The 19,588-nt window shown below is 42.7% G+C and overlaps 1 protein-coding gene across 1 annotated transcript in view; it reads right to left on the bottom strand.

Moving 5' to 3' along the window:
- Nucleotides 1–19,588, bottom strand: part of ttn.2 (titin, tandem duplicate 2) — a 212,351-nt gene that overhangs the window by 101,857 nt on the left and 90,906 nt on the right. The window contains exons 93-113 of the mRNA XM_068746792.1: nucleotides 14,051–14,122; nucleotides 13,058–13,165; nucleotides 12,879–12,968; nucleotides 12,417–12,461; nucleotides 10,557–12,131; nucleotides 10,115–10,165; nucleotides 9,618–10,013; nucleotides 9,251–9,529; nucleotides 8,458–8,727; nucleotides 8,228–8,367; nucleotides 8,005–8,131; nucleotides 6,823–7,089; nucleotides 6,441–6,707; nucleotides 5,942–6,205; nucleotides 5,053–5,192; nucleotides 4,717–4,843; nucleotides 4,259–4,525; nucleotides 3,237–3,503; nucleotides 2,784–3,050; nucleotides 693–832; nucleotides 385–511 (exon numbers count right to left, since the gene is read on the bottom strand). Of these exons, the coding sequence (XP_068602893.1) occupies nucleotides 385–511; nucleotides 693–832; nucleotides 2,784–3,050; nucleotides 3,237–3,503; nucleotides 4,259–4,525; nucleotides 4,717–4,843; nucleotides 5,053–5,192; nucleotides 5,942–6,205; nucleotides 6,441–6,707; nucleotides 6,823–7,089; nucleotides 8,005–8,131; nucleotides 8,228–8,367; nucleotides 8,458–8,727; nucleotides 9,251–9,529; nucleotides 9,618–10,013; nucleotides 10,115–10,165; nucleotides 10,557–12,131; nucleotides 12,417–12,461; nucleotides 12,879–12,968; nucleotides 13,058–13,165; nucleotides 14,051–14,122 (5,286 nt within the window). The remainder of the gene's footprint in view (nucleotides 1–384; nucleotides 512–692; nucleotides 833–2,783; nucleotides 3,051–3,236; nucleotides 3,504–4,258; nucleotides 4,526–4,716; nucleotides 4,844–5,052; nucleotides 5,193–5,941; nucleotides 6,206–6,440; nucleotides 6,708–6,822; nucleotides 7,090–8,004; nucleotides 8,132–8,227; nucleotides 8,368–8,457; nucleotides 8,728–9,250; nucleotides 9,530–9,617; nucleotides 10,014–10,114; nucleotides 10,166–10,556; nucleotides 12,132–12,416; nucleotides 12,462–12,878; nucleotides 12,969–13,057; nucleotides 13,166–14,050; nucleotides 14,123–19,588) is intronic.

Here is a 19,588-nt window from a genome sequence, read left to right as displayed (position 1 = left end):
ACCTGGACTGTTTCAGTGTGTGAACCTGGACTGTTTCAGTGTGTGACCTAACTGTTTTAGTGTGTGACCTGACTGTTTCAGTGCGTGACCTGACTGTTTTAGTGTGTGACCTGACTGTTTCAGTGTGTGAACCTGGACTGTTTCAGTGTGTGAACCTGGACTGTTTCAGTGTGTGACCTAACTGTTTCAGTGTGTGAACCTGGACTGTTTCAGTGTGTGACCTGACTGTTTCAGTGTGTGAACCTGGACTGTTTCAGTGTGTGAACCAGAGCGCATTTCGTCACCTTGTTCTTATACATGTGCAATGACAATAAAGTTGAATATTACGTATACTTGTCCACAAAGAGGAGTTTGTCTTTGATTTCTGTGAGTTATTTCTGTCACCTTTGACTCTTAGCTGAGCTGTAGATTTAGCGTTCGCTGCTGAGAAGTCGACGCCGCCGGCCATGTCCTTCCTGCAGTTGAAAAGGATCATCGTGTGTCGGGTTCCCTCCTCTTTGATCTCCACATCCTAAGAACCCAAATTGTCAAAAGAAAAGTGAAAATCAGAACTGGACCTGCACTCTTAGAAAAAGATAGAAAAATAGTTTGAAGTAAAATTGAAAGTTAAATGGAGCAAAAGGAAATGGAGCTATTTTGACCCACAAACCAAACAGAAGTCATTATTTGTGTCAGCCCATGTTCATTCTTACGGCAGAAGGGTGGACAGTGTCTCCCTTCAGTTTCCAGGTGGCATGAATGTCCTCCTCTGAAATCTCTGTCTCAAACCTGGCCGTCTCGGTCTCCGTGACCTCCACACTGTACAGCGGCCGGACAACCTTGATTTCACGCTCTGCAGAGGATTGAAAAACGTTAGGACATCACACGGAAGAAGATGACAGAATCTGGGAGGACACAACAGCACAAACAGAGAACATTATCACGATGACATCATCAGTGAAAAGAATGATTATCATCAGACGGCGTGTAGAGGACATGAAAATGTAACAGCTTGGACAAGAAGCTGCTGCTCATTAAGAGCAACTTACAGTTTGTGCAAAAGCAGAGGACAACAAGTAACGCTTGACAACAACCCAACCCAATGAAGCACATCTATATAATCACCTCCAGCTATATCACCTCTATATAATCACACCTAGTTATATAAAACCTCTATATAATCACACCTAGTTATATAAAACCTCTACATGATCACATCTAGTTATATAAAAACTCTACATGATCACACCTAGTTATATAAAACCTCTATATAATCACACCTAGTTATATAAAACCTCTACATGATCACATCTAGTTATATAAAACCTCTACATGATCACACCTAGTTATATAAAACCTCTACATGATCACATCTAGTTATATAAAACCTCTACATGATCACATCTAGTTATATAAAACCTCTACATGATCACATCTAGTTATATAAAACCTCTACATGATCACATCTAGTTATATAAAACCTCTACATGATCACACCTAGTTATATAAAACCTCTACATGATCACATCTAGTTATATAAAACCTCTACATGATCACATCTAGTTATATAAAACCTCTACATGATCACATCTAGTTATATAAAACCTCTACATGATCACATCTAGTTATATAAAACCCCCACATGATCACATCTAGTTATATAAAACCCCTACATGATCAAATCTAGTTATATAAAACCTCTACATGATCACATCTAGTTATATAAAACCTCTACATGATCACATCTAGTTATATAAAACCTCTACATGATCACATCTAGTTATATAAAACCTCTACATGATCACACCTAGTTATATAAAACCCCTACATGATCAAATCTAGTTATATAAAACCTCTACATGATCACATCTAGTTATATAAAACCTCTACATGATCACATCTAGTTATATAAAACCTCTACATGATCAAATCTAGTTATATAAAACCTCTACATGATCACATCTAGTTATATAAAACCTCTACATGATCACATCTAGTTATATAAAACCTCTACATGATCAAATATAGTTATATAAAACCTCTACATGATCACATCTAGTTATATAAAACCTCTACATGATCACATCTAGTTATATAAAACCTCTACATGATCACATCTAGTTATATAAAACCTCTACATGATCACACCTAGTAAAATAAAACCTCTACATGATCAAATCTAGTTATATAAAACCTCTACATGATCAAATCTAGTTATATAAAACCTCTACATGATCACATCTAGTTATATAAAACGTCTACATGATCACATCTAGTTATATAAAACGTCTACATGATCACATCTAGTTATATAAAACCTCTACATGATCACACCTAGTTATATAAAACCTCTACATGATCACATCTAGTTATATAAAACCTCTACATGATCACACCTAGTTATATAAAAACTCTACATGATCACATCTAGTAAAATAAAACCTCTACATGATCACACCTAGTAAAATAAAACCTCTACATGATCACCTCCATCGCTACATATGCGTTTGTGTATTTATATAAATATAATGTACAAATATCTATGACTATTACCCAAATAACACTGCTACCATGAGATGTCTCTATATGTACGTGTCACCCCGGGCGTATTGGGCTGAGGTGTCCTCAAGTGTTTCACAAAGTTCAGATTAACAGCACACGAGACAGACATGGTGGACAGACATGGTGGACAGACAGGTGATGGAGGGCAGCCAAGAGAGACGCTGGGTGTCTCTGGATGGGCCGTGTTTCTGTGGTCCTGAACCCAGAGTCTGAGGAAGGGACTGCATTGCAGCAGAGATTACCTTCGATGTTCAGGTGAGCCATGGTTTTGTCTGTGCCACAGTCGCAGGTGTATTTTCCCACATTGCTCTTTGCTGCCTTCTTGATGACAAGCATTCGCCTCTTGCCATCTGACTGGAGGAGAATGTTCTTGGAGGAAAAGATTTCACTACCGTCGCTGAACCACCTGACTTCACCGATGGCCCTGCTCAGCTCACAAGACAAAACAACCTCATCCTTCTCGACGGCGGTGTAGTTCTGGAGCTTCACTGTGAAGTACAAGTCGCCCTCTGCAAGAACGCAACACAACCAGTAATAATCTTGGTAAAAATAACAATAACATACAAGCATTAGCAAATGAGTCATCGATACTGAGGTCACGTCTTCTGTACATTTCCTGGGATGATGACATCATCTTTCCTACAGTCATACAATTGTCTAAGAATTCATGGATGCTTCTGTACTTTGATACTAACCAAGCACCGTGAGCAAGGCCTCTGAGGTCTTGCCCATAGCCTCGACTTTAATCGAGGAGGTGTCGTCAATGGTGACCTCCTTGATGGCCAGCATGTGGACTTTGCCATCTTCTGACATGTGCACCACCTTGCTGGGATGCAGATGAAGGTCGTTTTTGTACCAGACCACTGGAATCTTTTCATGAGAGAGTTCAACACTGAACTCTGCAGTTTCACGTTCCTTCACCGTTACGTCTTTAATTGGCTTAATAAATTCAAGACGAATACCTGACAAAAAGAAATGACATACGTACATACATGGACCGACATATCAGGGCAGCACAAGCATTAGAGCAGACTGACAATGATTGCAATACGACATTGAAAAGGCCATCAGGCTCAACTCATTCACAGGACGGGAAAGAATATTTGTCAAAAGCCTTTGTTAAACTGAACAAGACAACGTGGAGAATGATTCTATCCTCTATGACAAAAGCCCAGCTCCTAAAAGCTGCAAGCTACACACCGATAGCTTAGCTACCGGAGGACATCAGTGAAATCTAGCCGCTGACAATAACCTAGTAAAATCGAGTTACTTCGATGGGATTGTTTTGGATAATAAAAACAAAAGTGATTGTGTCACAGTGTAGCAGTCATAGTGAGGGATGTTCATACTCAGAGACAGAAAGACTGCCATCCAGGAGCTCTGCTGAGATGACTGCTACACCCAACTGGCCTTTTAGAAATGCCCATTGGAACAGAGGGTTCAAAGCTGAACAGGAAACATTCTCGTTCTCAAGTTCACTAGTGAATGCATGACGGTCTGGGGCTCCAGTCCAAAGGCTCTGGCACAGGTCAACCAGCCTCCACACCGGACTGTTTGGACTATAGGAGGATTACAATGAATCAACTGGATCAGCGTACTAAACTAAGTGTTCATAAAGAGCTTGTGACTGAAAGGCTTTCGGCAAACACTTGAACCGATGCAGAGCACACGAGGGTTCCTTAAGCCCCAATCCACACATCAGAGCAATGCCATTTACCTTTGATTATCAATTTTCCAGATGTCCTCTTATCTTCAGCCTCAAACATATATTTTCCTTCGTCTTCATATCGGGCAGATTTTACGATAAGCGTTTGCCTCTTTCCCTCCACGAGCAGCTCAAACTTATCGTCATTTGACAACTCCTGAGATCCCTTCAGCCAACGATAGCTTTTGGGCTCTCTAGAAATTTCTAGTCCAAACCTCGCCTCATCCTTTTCATACACGTGGACATCAGCAAGCGGAGTAATGAATGAGATGGGAATCTCTGTTGGTTGAGACGCATACGGTTAGTGTCAAGGCGCAGGTGGAACGCTAAACTACAACTCTTCAGATCAGAACTAATTCACATTCTGAGTGTTCCTGCCATTGCAGTTAAAGTAAATATTGCCATTAAACTGAAGTAAAAATGGTTCTTGGAAAAGGAGTGGCCAAAGAGGGTAGAGAGTAAAAGCTCACCCTTCACTTTCAGGTTGGCAGAACACTTGGCATTGGCAGCAGTAAATACCACCTCGCCTGTTTGAGGCACTTTGCAGTTGTACAAGACCAGAGTATGTTTGGCACCATCCTCCACAATCTCAATGTCCTGCAGATGGTGCCACAATGTTTTATCAGACACACAAACACTCAACAACGCATGATCAGAGCAAAGCTGTGTTCAAGTCACTTTCATTATGTCATGTCTGAGCCTTGGTAGGTTTTAAAGCAGTGGTGTCTCTAAATCTGAGTTGGATGTAAGTGAAGTGAAGCCACAAGTAAGAGGATTTGGAGAGATAAAGCAATATTGGGACGTACGGCGGATGCACTCAGAACTTCGCCATTTAGTTTCCACTGGCCGTGGACATCATCTTCACTGAGTTCAACCTCAAATCGAGCGGTGTCCCCATCAAACACCTCAGCGCCATACATTGGCCGAATAACCTTGATGTGCCGAGCTGACGGCAAAAGGGACAAAATTCTCATTGAAAACATTCAGTCGTTTAAACATATGACAAGAGTACATAGACACAGTACACGTACACAAATAGACAGAGGTTAGAGGATATATTTGACCGAGGGAGAGGGTGTGCTTTGACCGTGACTACCCAGACCTCTGAAATCCTGCAGTACCCTCCTTTACTGTGCTCCAAGCAGTCTTTCCATTGGGCCCTACCCTGCCAAAGTGCTTAGTGCTGTTAGGATGGTGCGAGTACTAGTACCAACATAACCCTTGTCAATACTTTACTCCGTCTGTAGACTTCAGCTCCTTCTTTGCAAGTGTTGCATGCAAGCCAGCCGATGGTGAAATCAATTCATTTGATATTGGCAAAAAGCCATTTGGTTCTATTTTGACATTTAAAATTTGTGCCAGAACACTAAAGCTGTTTGTTGAAAGAATAGCGGTTCTGTTGCAAAAACCATTAAGCTGCTTAATCGTGAGCCAAAGCAGCAGCTATTAAAATAGAACCACGGTGGAGGAGCAGGTCAACAGATCGCCTATTGATGTCAGGGAGATGATCAGCAGCAGTGTCCACATTTTTATTCGAGAGTTTCTGGCACGATCTAAAAGGCATGAAGGAGCTTTATGAGCAGAAGCTGCAAGAGACCTGGCTGATGGGGCTGAGGGGCCATTCGACGAGGACACCAAAGAGGTGCATTAAGAAGGGGGCCTATCCAAAATAGTACACACCATCTCTGATATTACCTCCAATATGAAGCGTTGCTGTCGTCTTGTCTGTCCCACAGTCACATGAGTACTGTCCTTTGTCTTTGTCCACAACCTTCTTGATGATGAGGGTTCTGCCTTTGCCCTCAGTCTTAATGGCCACCGTTTTGGAGGTCTTAATCTCAGCGTCATTGTGGTACCACACTACATCGACATCTTTGTTGAGCTCACAATCCAGAACCACCTCGTCTTTCTCAACTGCAGTGTAGTCCTGCAACTTTACTATGAAGTATGCATCTCCCTCTGGAATGAGGACAGTTTTTGGTGACCATGACATATATACAACACACACACATATATATATATATATATGGTATAAAGGTAAGCAAAGGACAAGATGGTCCAAAAAGACGACAAACACACATTTACAACATGAGGGGAACGGATCATTTCGTGGACCTGCACAGACAAACATGGAAAAGGTGCACAAGAAGGCGTGGCACCATGGAGACATGCCACTGAATGATTCAAGGTTTACCTATAACTGTCAGGTTAGCCATGGAAGGGATTCCTTTGGCCTCAGCCTTAATTTGGCATGTGTCATCTAGAGTAACTTCCTTTATTTTTAGCACATGTTTCTTTCCATCAACGTGAACGAGAACAGCTCTGCTTGGATGGATTTTGACATCATTCTTGTACCAGGTGACGGGGACATCTTCATGAGACAGCTCCAGCTCAAAGTGAGCAGTTTTGCCTTCCTTCACAGTTTGGTCCTTTATTGGCGAGATAAATTTGAGCCTGATGCCTAGAAATATGTTAATAAAGCATATTCGTATTGAAATAGGAGTCGACCAATCAAGCGATATTATGATAACAATGTTTGTGTTGCTTATGTCCAGTAACGGGACCGCAGCACTTACCCTCTACTGTGAGTCTGGCTGTTGAGCTTTTACCCAAAACCTCAACTGTGTATTTGTCCTCGTCATCGAACTCACAGCAGTTTATAATCAGCATATGCTTCTTTCCATCATCGATGATGTCATACTTTTGGTCTGGGGTGATAATGTCACCCCCTCTATACCACATGACCTTAGAAACATCCTTCGTGATGGTACATTCAAACTTCGCCTGTTTCTTTTCAGGCACAGAAACGTCTTTCAGCGGTACAACAAAGTCCATTTCAATTTCTGGGTTAAAAAGCAACACAGGGACACAATATCAACAACTCAACATACAACAGGAACACACAACAAAACACAACCACGAAAGCTACAGCAGGAGGCTAATTTACATGCAGCCCCTTGTATGCGGCGCCTAGTTGGGTGTCTCAACGTTCGACGTGAACATCCCAGAAAAGACCAGCTCACTGATGATGAAGACGTCCCAGAGTGAACACAACAGATTCTTCTTCCAGCAAGAAAATCTTAGCCACTTTGCATTCCTGGGTTTTCTTGAAAACATGTTGTGCATGTGATGAAGGTGAACCCGCTGAAATCAAGGACAGTGTTCTTCCAGGAAGACATAACATTTTCCTATGAAGTATTTTCCTTCCATCCATCTTCTCGTAGGCGCTCTCACTCATCTACACCCATTCTATCCTCCTTGCGGGTCGCGGGTGTTGCTGGAGTCTATTCCAGCTGACTACAGGCGGGGCACACCCTGGAAGTGTCGCCAGCGCATCATCAGTCTTCAGACCATTTTTGTCTGTCAGACTGTTTGCTCAGCAGTAACCTCTCCTTGTTGGGTAAAATAAACATACTGATATACTATTAAACCCAATCAGGTCCATTCGTTTTGGTAAAGCTATGTGGGGTGATCGGATCAGTAAAATGTTGGACACCTATAAATACTGACCACAACATTGAACCACAGTCAGCACAAATACAATGATGCTCTCAATTATTGATTGTTTATTTGATGGTGGGCAAATATAATTTGTGATTAAATTGCAGTAATTTGTATTGGTCAAGCACCCTGTCTGGTGGGCGTGTCCAATAAGAAGGCCTAACCCTAACCCTTCAGTTGCAGTGAGTGCCATGTGAGCAACAGTAAATGTCGTAATGTCGTAATTCCAATCCTGGAAAGGAAGATGGTGTCCTCACCTTTGACATTAAGCATCGCCGTGGTGATGGCATTCAAAGCCTGATAAGACACTTCCCCAGCCTGATCCAGTTGGCAGTTTTTTAGCATGAGCTTACGCACCCCAGCTTCCATTTGGATGTCACACGTCTGTTGGGTACAATACAGAAGATTCATATTTAGGACAAGGTATAAATTAAGATGTGGCTGCAGAAAGACTATATGACAATGACTGTGTTGACTTACCGGGGATCTGGTCAAAAGCTCTCCTTTGAGCTTCCATTCTCCAGGAACGTCCTCCTCAGAGATCTCTGTCTCAAACATGGCGTCTTCCTTCTCAGTGACTTCAACACTGGCCAGGGGCTTCAGGACCTCTGCCTCTCGCTCTGTGGAAGGTGTCACGTTATTATTCACGCACATTAATTGATTCAATGGTCGATCAAGTATTTGGAAGGTAGGTAAGTCGGTAGTTCAACCTCCTAGTGTTAGCTTGGCGGTGTAGATGCGTCCTTCCACCTCCATGGCATATTCCGCTACATCATCGGGCTGGCAGTTCTTGATGGTGAGCGTCAGATCTTTTCCATCCTTCTTGATCTCAATCTTGTCAGATGGAGTGATCTCAGTCTCTGCTTTGAGCCATTTCCAGTTGGGCGTGTCCTTAAAGAGTTCACATTTAAACGTAGCGGCAGCCTTGGGTTTCACGTGCTGGTCTCTCAGTGGTTTCACAATCCAGTCCTTTATGATTTCTGTTAATCAAATTGTTTCAGACACAGTGTTCAACATTAGTATGCCAAACATCATCATATACCTTATCATCAATGATACGCAGTCAGGGGGGGCAGACAAAGTTATTTTCCATTTAACCTCAACAGGTTTAGATTATTTTTCATTTTAAATCTCCGAATTTTCACATTTATGGTTCAAATAAATTCATATTTATCTGATAGATTTCAGTTTGTACGTGTTCATGATAAATCTTCTATGTACACTGAAGTTAAATATGGAGTTCCACAGGGTTCAGTGCTTGGACCTATTCTGTTCACGCTGTATATGCTTCCCTTAGGTAACATTATTAAGAAACACAGCATAAATTTCCACTGCTATGCAGACGACACACACTTATATCTGTCAGTTCAGCCAGACAAAGTCGATCAGTTGGTTAGACTTCAGACGTGCCTTAAGGACATTAACTCCTGGATGACCAAGAACTTCCTGTTATTAAATCTAAATAAAACTGCGGTACTGGTTCTGAGTACCTCTTATACTTACCAATGACTTTAACATTTGTTGTCGTCTTCACATTCTCCTGGCCGGCCACCTCGCAGGAGTAGGCTCCAGAATCGTCCTCGGTGGAGTTCTGGATAGTCACTGCGTGCTGCATACCGATGATGTTGATCTGAATCTTGCCTTCCTTTCTCTTCAGGACATCCCCATCCTTCTTCCATATCACTTCTCTCTCTTTGTTCAGCTCACAGGGCATGTACATTGGCTGACCCTTCAGGGCTGAGGTTTCTTCCTCCAGCTCCTTGAGCCATTTAACAGGAAGCTCTGAGAAATAGCAGCAAAATGTGACAGGAAGTTGACATATATTAGTCTGTAGGACATAACACATCTTGTGTGATTTGTCAAGTCTTACCTTCAACAATCAGTTTGGCAGTGCAGGATATCTCCTTGCCAGCATTTTTGGCCACGCAGGTATATTCACCAGTATCGGACAGCTGGACGTCGATAATGTGCAGCGTCCGATCCTTGCCATCAGATGTGAACCTGTGCTTGGGGCTCTCACGCAGATTGCTGCCATCTTTCATCCATGAAGCAATAGTGGTGGAAGGAGAGACCTCACATTCAAACACAGCAGACGAGCCAATGGACTCTGCTTCCTGCAGCACAATGTCCTGAAGCTTCTTGATGAACTTAAGAGGGACAGCTTTGAGCTTGAATCCTCCGAAGGGGTCCTCTGGTGGTGGTGTACCTCTTCCTCCAGGTTTGAGGCCTCGGCCTCGGCCTTCTCCAGGTGAGGGAGTTTGCTTGGCTGAAAATATAATAATAGTAATAATAGTTAAAGACCATTGAATTGTAAGGAGGACTTGTTTCCATTAACAGAGTGAATCATAGTGATTCATTAAGACTTACGTCTGAGTCCTCTACTTCGTCCTCTGCCTCCTCCTTCTGCTGGCTGTCCCTCTGTTCAGTAAATAATAAAAACTCATCAGCTCATATCAGAACTCATATCAGCATATGTCAATGTCTACATAGGACCTGGAGACATGAAACAGCTAATGATCAATAATGTATACCATGAGGAGATGGAATAATGAACAGAGATGATGGGACAACATATGATGTACCAATGGAAAGGACATAACTCACATCTGACATAACAAGGTGACAGAAAGCAATGAATATGACATTAAAATAAACGGGAAGGAGGATGGCGTGAACCGCGTCAACACACGATGAGGAACAGACCGTTTGTGTGGAGGCATGATGGGAGGAATGGACAGGAATGGTTCAGGGCATGAAAGAAAGGGTTTTGTGAGGTGGCACCCTACTATTGGAGTCACCACCATCTCACCTCTCCTGGTCACCCCTGGAACCTCCAGAGCACCTTCTTCAGCTCCACATTCCCAGTCTTCAGAGCCATAACTGTCACTGGGAACGAGCTCCCAGCCCCATGCCTCCTCTTCCTCCTGCGCCACCTCTTTCTCAGCTGCAAACTCCTCTTCAAATACCTCCTCCTCTGGCTGGGTGGCAACCTTCTTCATCTGAACAGCTCCGGGAGAAACCTCCTTCACAAGAGGAATACGTCCCGTAGCAGGCTTCGATGGTTCTACTGGCTCCTCTGGCGATGGCTTCTTTGGCACCTTCTTGAGAGCCACAGCTTCAAAGGAGTCTTTGGGTGAAACAGTTTTAGGAGTCTTCTTAAGTTTATCAATACTCATCTTCTTCTCGACGGCCAACGCATCTGCTTCTTTTGGCTTCTCTACTTTAGGAGATGACTTCTTCTCCAGCTCAACCTTCCTGAGTTGCTCCATTGGCTTCAGAGCCACTTCTTCCTTCTCTTCTTTTGCCTTGGCTATGATCCCCTTCTTCACTTGGTGAGGCCTAGCCTCCTCAGGAACCTTTTGCTGTTTCATAATGGACAATGGGGTAGGAGTCATTTTCTTCTCTGCTGGAACTACTTTTATCTTTTCTAGCTCTTCAAGCTTCTTCAGGGAGGCCTCTGGGATCTCAGGTTTCTTTGACCTGGCCTCTGACTCTTGTTCTTTTGGTTTTTCAGCTGGACTCCTGTCCATCTCTGGTGGTTTCTTCTCAGGCTCTGCCATCTCTTTGGAAGCCTTGGAGAAGGGTTTCAGCTTAATGCTCTCAGTCTGTGTTGGGAATTTCTTCGTCTTATGGAGGGCTTTGACCTCCTCAGGTTCTTTCTCTGGAGTTTTCTTCTTATCTACTGGTGTTGGCACCTTGGCGTGTGGCTCCTTTTCCTCATGAGGAGGTTTTTCAGGTTTCCTAAGAGGTTCTTTGGCTTCCATTTCTTTGGGGGTGCTCTCTTCCTTCAGGAAAGTCACAGTGTCTCTGTCTGGTATATTTTTCCTATCTGCATCTGCTTCTTCAGCTTCTTTGACAGGCTTTTCAAATGGTTTTACTTTGACAGCCTCTGGTTCCACTTCATCTGAAGGTGACTTCTTCACTTTCTTCAAAACTGCAGTGGGTGGAGGAGACTCCTCCTGTTTTAATACCTTTGGAGCTTTCTTCATAGATATTTTATCTGGTTTCTCATCTTTCGGACTGGCTTTCTGGCCGGTCCATACATCTTTCTGAACATCTTTCTGTTTCTGCTCTTCAGGCTTCACGATTTCTGGCTCTCTCACCACATCTGCTTTCACTCGTGGTTTCCGCTCATCTGCAGGTCTTCTGGTGGTGATCTCCATCTCAATAGCCTCTTCTTTATGTACCATCTCCTCCGCATTGTAGACTGTTGTCCTGGTAACCCTTTGAGGCTTTTCCTCCTCTTCAGCCTCTTTAGGTTGAACTGATGGAATCTTCTTCAGTTTAATTGTCTCCTGCTCCTCTTCAATTTCCTTTATGACTTTGGTTGTTTTCCTCAAGATGGGAATCTCAAATATTTCCTCTTCTTCCAGGTGAATTTGACCTTTTTTGAGCAGAACGATTTCTGAGGCAGTAAAGTTTTAACATTTAATAAACATGCTTATCACATAGAAAGAAAAGACAAGAAAAATGTTGTTCTTTCGATACAAAGCAAGTTCAAAACATAAAACATAGTGGAGACAAGATGGAAGAACAGGTGTTTGTTCCCGATATTACACGTAAGATCTTTCTTTCTGCCCCTCTAGTGTCCCAGGCTTTTCACGTTAAAGAGTGAAACACGACTCTTATGTTTACATGAACTAAAGCAAGCAGGAATCAGGGCTCCTACCTTTCTGGACTCCTCCTGGTGCTTGGACGGGTCCCTTGGTTTCATCTGATGCAGAGGCACAGAAAGTCATTCATCAGGGCAATTAATGAGAATATACACCAATCTTAAGTCGAGGGAACACTTTATGAAAATGCTCGTCATCAAAGACATTTGTAATGTTTAATCCAATACGGAATGTGGATGACAAGCATTGAAAGTGTCCCTGGGATGCAGAGCAACATAGCCCAGTATGAGGCGTGAAAAAGCATGACGAGAAGAGATAAAGAACTGAATGAAGTCATGTTCAAAGACAAACGTGGCATGCTGGTGTGTGATGAAGAACTTGGGACACACAACGTGAAAGAAATCACCAGAAGGGGGCAGTAGAACAACAGAGAGACACAAAGGGGAGTAGACGGTCATGAATAAGATGTGCTAAAGACAAAGACGATGTTTCCTTGTCAGTCCTTCGATCACCTCTACCTGTCTCAGGGGAGATCCTTTCTCTGGATGGTTTTGGTTCTTTGACCTGGGTTGGATCTTCTGCTTTCATGACAGGTTGTAGTTTGGTCGCTTCAAACATAAAAAGAGGGAAATGAAGTCTCAGCACACACGCCTCCTTCAGAGCAATGCGCCAGATGGTGCTGTCATGGTCACGATACCTGGTTTTGTTTCTTCTGGTGCTGTGGACCTTTTCTCCAACACTTTGGCTCTGTCAGGGATTTCGGGCCTTTTGGCAGCTTCTTGTATTTGTACTTGTGGTTTGCTCTCTTCAACCACAAAGTAAACACCACATTTAAAAGACAGTTCTCCACAAATCCCACTTTCAAACTCTTCAGCCAAGGAGCTCCTCTTGTCTGTGAGTCCTAGCCACCTAGCCCGGTGTCTTTCAGAGTACCGCACTACCATAACCACTACCACTACCACTGGTCTGCTAACACCACGGCGGTGGTGAAGAAGGCCCAGCAGCGACTCCACTTCCTGAGGGTACTCAGGAGGAACAACCTGGAGGAGAAGCTGCTGGTGGCCTCCTGGGTACTGCATCACGGTGTGGTACGCCGCGTGCACAGCAGCGGAGAGGAAAACCCTGCAGAGAGTGATCAACACAGCCCAGAAGATCACCGGCTGCTCTCTGCCCCCCCTGGACTGTATCGCCAGCTCTCGCTAGCTCAGCAGAGCTACAAACATTGTCAGAGACTCCTCCCACCCTGGACACACCTTGTTCAACCTGTTGCCCTCGGGCCGGCGCTACAGGTTGAACAAGAGCAGGACCAACAGACTCAGAGACAGTTTTTTCCCGAGAGCCATCAGAACAACAACCAGGACTAAACAGGAATACTACTCACTATCTGCAATAACTATATGTGCAATAACTCATGTGCAATAACTAATGTACTCTACTTCCTTACGCAAAGTACTAGCCAATTCTGCTTGGACCTACCGTACTTGAATTTTCTGTTACATTTAGCACATTTTCTGAGATTATTGAACTGTACGACGCACCGGACGGTGCAGCGCTCCTAATCTTTACATAGCCACTATGCAAAGACAATAAAGGCTTTCAATTCTATAATAACGTCTTACTAACATGTCTGTTATCAAGAAACTTTGTCAGAGACTCATAAAACACAAAGCATAAAAGAGTGGTTGGCTACCTTCTCGAGGAGTGGCTGGCTTTACGGCCTCCTCTTTGGTTTGAGTTGGTGTCTTTTTCTCCTTCATGGGAACTTGGAAATAAAAAGACGAGATAGTCAGACCCTGACTTGGATTACAACGTGAGCGCTGAACTGTGACCCCCCCAAAAAAACAAAAATCGAATATGAAATATTGAAGACATATTCAAAGAAATAGCTCACCTCACCTTAGCAGTGATGGACAAACATTAAATCACAACAAACCAAATGAGCAGAACCCAACATAGAAACGTGAAACTGTGGTGGCGTAGATATCACAATCCAGAAAAGAGCATCTCAGATGACAACGTGAAGATTGTTCACAAGCCACATGTGTGTGCCCAAACAGATGAGTGTGATGACAGGATGAGGTAGAAATCGAATCACTCCTTAAGAGGACGACGTGCACAGCGATGCCTGGTGCTCAGCTCAACAACACGTGCTCTGTGACATAGAACATGTTTCTGTCCATACCTCTGGACGTTTCTTGGGGGAAGACATGTTCCTCCCTTTCTGGTTCCAAAGAGCAAAACCTCATTTCTAAGATGGACTGAGTGTCTCCTTCCTTCCTGGTTACCGGTTCAATGTCCTGAGGTGGAACGTACCAAACATCTGCTGCCTTCCTTCCTTCCGCGTCAGCAATGTGGCCATCAATCTGGACTTTATCTGGTACTGATGACTCTTTGGTCGTGGGCTCAGGCCAGCCAGTATCAGTTTTGGACTGGTACGTCTCATCTGGATCTCTCCTTTCTTTTAATTCTAGCTTTTCATCTTGGGTGATTTTGTTTTTCTTTATGACTGCTTCTTTATTGATATGTTCTCGGTTTATCATTTCCTTTTCCAAAGTTTCTCGGGCCCTGAAGGACTCTTTTGGTTTTGCCAGGGACATTTCTGAGAGTTGACTTTCATGTTTCTGCTTGACTTCTAGTCCTTCTATGGAGTCTAGAATTACATCAACAGTGCCAGCAAAAGGCCCTTCCTCTTTAAATCCGGCTGACGTGTGTCTAACGTCCTCTCTCGAGTCACGTCTCACCGCTATGCCACCCCCTTCCACTGATTCCTTTGATGACATCACTGGGGCCGTACACAGCGTATCATCCAGCTGCACCTTTACTGCTTCAATATGATTAGCTGTGGATCTTTTAGATTTAGCTCTGACAGTCATGACCTGAATGCCTTGTGCGTCAATATTTGATTTATCGCCTGCACTCAAGGCCAGTTCTGGAAACGCTGCTTCTCCAGCAACGGCACATTGTTCTGAAGTATCCAGAACTGGCAGCGGTTCCTTAGCGCTAGACTCTACTTGGCTGTCTTTGGTAGTTCTGGCATCATTTATTTGAACCTTGATGTCTTCACTGTGATCCAACTTTGGCATACGTCCTGTGGTGCATTTTTGTTTCTTTATGGGAATATAATCTGTCCTTCTTAAAGTAATGTCTTTTACAAGATCATCAGGGGACATAACCCTTTGCAGAGTCTCTAATAAAATGCCTTGCTCTTGTGTTTCTGCATCTGGACTCGCGCTCCCTGCGAGTGCAACCTGCTGTCGCTCTGTTTCATGGACAGACGTCCTGTCTCGTGAAAGTCCCTCGTCTGCCTGTGCGTGCGTTCTGAGACCTTGCTGTAGTTCAGCATCTTTCCCTACAATAGTTTTCTGCTGAGTTAAAGCAATCTGTTCAGCATTTAGTTCACTTTGCTTCTGTTTTGAATCATCACTTTTAAATTGACTCGTGATGTCTTTTACATCAGTTCCTTTATCTGTCTTCTCCTCAGTTAAAATCTCCTTAAACTCTGGACTTGATTGTCTTGTCTTACACACTTCACTGGATTCACAAGTGGTTTCTTTCCTGAGTGAAACATCTTCGACATGTTGCTCAGGTAGAATAAATTGCTGCAAAAGGTCTGAATCTTTCAATAGCAGAGATTTTTCAGATGCAACCTCCATCACTGGGGCAACTGATTCTCTTCTTCTCACTTGTTCCTGTTCTGCTTGTGAAACATCTAATGGAGTAACGCTACCATGCTTATCTTTAATTGTGCCCGTCCTGGACTGGACTTGGTGAGGGGACATTGATTTTAGCCTCTCGAATTGCATTTCTTTTGCCTCTGTTGCCAGAGTAACAGCTGCCATCATGTGTGTTTGTTCAGTTCTCTTTTCAGTTGGAAGCTTTGTGGTGTCCTTCATTTGAGCTTGGCTTTGTGTAGCATCTAACAGAGGATGTTGATCTGCTACTTGTGGCTTGGATGTTGATTTGACCTTTCTACCAGTTTGCTCCTGTCTCTCAATCAGAGTAAGCTTCTCTGTTTTAACTCTGTCTTCTGCTGACTGACGCTCTTCAACATCTTTTGCACTGTTTTGAGTCTTCTTCAGAGAAATGCCATATGATGGATAAATATCTGCTTTTCTCAATGGTTTCAGCATCTCATTTGGCTCAATACACTTTTTCAGAGTTTCTAAATTAACATCTGCATGTTTCACAATCAGAGACAGTTCAGATGCCACCTTCATCACCGGCGCAACTGACACTGACCTCTTGACTTGTTCCTGTTTCCTTTCGGATACACACAAAGGAGTAAGATGACCATATTCATCTTTTACTAAGGTCTTTGACTCCCCATCCAGTATCGAAGTTTCTGGATCTCTGGCTGTTGCCTGATGTCTCTCTTTCAGGGATTTAGATTTCCTATTCTCAATATTTCCTTTTGTAATTATCTTCTGATCTTCACTTTGAGTTCCATCTGTGTTTTGTAAACTGAGTTCTGACTCACCCTTTTCCTTCATTATATCTGTGAACCGAATTAGGGGAGAAATGTTTTTTTCAATCTGTATCTGTCCGCGTTTAATTTCTTCAGCTGGAGGAATCGATTCCTTTGTAGGAACCATGTCTAACTCGAAAATGTCCTCATGAATTTCTCGAAATTCATTTTTTTCTGGAGCTACTTCTAATTCCTTGGACACCTCTTCTCTTGAAGGCGTAACTGAAATCTTTCTTTTAATTTGTTCCTGCTCTGATTTGGTCTTTTTCAGAGGCGTAACTTTAAAGGATTTATCCTTAGCTGTAGTAACTGTCAGCTGGTCTTGGTCAACTAGAATCTCTGGAGGTTTGGTGAATTTAAGATCTGGTTTTTGTGGAGATTCTGATTCCTTCTTAGATTTTTGACCCCTATCCTTTGGAGGAATTGATTCCTTTGTAGGAAGAACTTCTAAAATGCAAATTGCCTCATCATCTTCTGGAAACGTTATTTTTTCTGGAGCTACTTCTAATTCCTTGGACACCTCTTCTCTTGAAGGCGTAACTGAAATCTTTCTTTTAATTTGTTCCTGCTCTGATTTGGTCTTTTTGAGAGGAGTAACTTTAAAGGTTTTATCTTGAGCTGTCCTAACCATTTGCTGGTCTTGGTCAACTAGACTAGGTGGAGGTTTGGTGAGTTCCTTTTCTGGTTTTTGTGGAGATTCTGATTCCTTCTTTGCCTTTTGTCCTCTGTCCTTTATGGATAGTGCTTCATCCGTCAACGTATCCTGAGACAATCTACTTTCCTCACCAACAACTGTAGAATCTAGTTTTTCTGGTGCATCTGCAAGTCGTTCAAAAGTTTCCGTCAGCACTGGTGTGAATGAAACTTTTCTGTCAAATTGTTCCTGCTCTGATTTGGTCTTTTTCAGAGGCGTAACTTTAAAGGTTTTATCCTTAGCTGTAGTAACTGTCAGCTGGTCTTGGTCAACTAGAATCTCTGGAGGTTTGGTGAATTTAAGATCTGGTTTTTGTGGAGATTCTGATTCCTTCTTAGATTTTTGACCCCTATCCTTTGGAGGAATTGATTCCTTTGTAGGAAGAACTTCTAAAATGCAAATTGCCTCATCATCTTCTGGAAACGTTATTTTTTCTGGAGCTACTTCTAATTCCTTGGACACCTCTTCTCTTGAAGGCGTAACTGAAATCTTTCTTTTAATTTGTTCCTGCTCTGATTTGGTCTTTTTGAGAGGAGTAACTTTAAAGGTTTTATCTTGAGCTGTCCTAACCATTTGCTGGTCTTGGTCAACTAGACTAGGTGGAGGTTTGGTGAGTTCCTTTTCTGGTTTTTGTGGAGATTCTGATTCCTTCTTTGCCTTTTGTCCTCTGTCCTTTATGGATAGTGCTTCATCCGTCAACGTATCCTGAGACAATCTACTTTCCTCACCAACAACTGTAGAATCTAGTTTTTCTGGTGCATCTGCAAGTCGTTCAAAAGTTTCCGTCAGCACTGGTGTGAATGAAACTTTTCTGTCAAATTGTTCCTGCTCTGATTTGGTCTTTTTCAGAGGCGTAACTTTAAGGGTTTTATCCTTAGCTGTAGTAACTCTCAGCTGGTCTTGGTCAACTAGAATCTCTGGAGGTTTGGTGAATTTGAGATCTGGTTTTTGTGGAGATTCTGATTCCTTCTTAGATTTTTGACCCCTATCCTTTGGAGGAATTGATTCCTTTGTAGGAAGAACTTCTAAAATGCAAATTGCCTCATCATCTTTTGGAAACGTTATTTTTTCTGGAGCTACTTCTAATTCCTTGGACACCTCTTCTCTTGAAGGCGTAACTGAAATCTTTCTTTTAATTTGTTCCTGCTCTGATTTGGTCTTTTTCAGAGGCGTAACTTTAAAGGTTTTATCCTTAGCTGTAGTAACTGTCAGCTGGTCTTGGTCAACTAGAATCTCTGGAGGTTTGGTGAATTTGAGATCTGGTTTTTGTGGAGATTCTGATTCCTTCTTAGATTTTTGACCCCTATCCTTTGGAGGAATTGATTCCTTTGTAGGAAGAACTTCTAAAATGCAAATTGCCTCATCATCTTCTGGAAACGTTATTTTTTCTGGAGCTACTTCTAATTCCTTGGACACCTCTTCTCTTGAAGGCGTAACTGAAATCTTTCTTTTAATTTGTTCCTGCTCTGATTTGGTCTTTTTGAGAGGAGTAACTTTAAAGGTTTTATCTTGAGCTGTCCTAACCATTTGCTGGTCTTGGTCAACTAGACTAGGTGGAGGTTTGGTGAGTTCCTTTTCTGGTTTTTGTGGAGATTCTGATTCCTTCTTTGCCTTTTGTCCTCTGTCCTTTATGGATAGTGCTTCATCCGTCAACGTATCCTGAGACAATCTACTTTCCTCACCAACAACTGTAGAATCTAGTTTTTCTGGTGCGTCTGCAAGTCGTTCAAAAGTTTCCGTCAGCACTGGTGTGAATGAAACTTTTCTGTCAAATTGTTCCTGCTCTGATTTGGTCTTTTTCAGAGGCGTAACTTTAAAGGTTTTATCCTTAGCTGTAGTAACTCTCAGCTGGTCTTGGTCAACTAGAATCTCTGGAGGTTTGGTGAATTTGAGATCTGGTTTTTGTGGAGATTCTGATTCCTTCTTAGATTTTTGACCCCTATCCTTTGGAGGAATTGATTCCTTTGTAGGAAGAACTTCTAAAATGCAAATTGCCTCATCATCTTCTGGAAACGTTATTTTTTCTGGAGCTACTTCTAATTCCTTGGACACCTCTTCTCTTGAAGGCG

The sequence above is a fragment of the Brachionichthys hirsutus genome, chromosome 12 (assembly GCF_040956055.1).
Source record: "Brachionichthys hirsutus isolate HB-005 chromosome 12, CSIRO-AGI_Bhir_v1, whole genome shotgun sequence".
Taxonomy (NCBI): domain Eukaryota; kingdom Metazoa; phylum Chordata; class Actinopteri; order Lophiiformes; family Brachionichthyidae; genus Brachionichthys; species Brachionichthys hirsutus.
The sequence above is the reverse complement of the archived record's forward strand: the minus strand, read 5'-3'. Positions and strand labels throughout refer to the sequence as shown.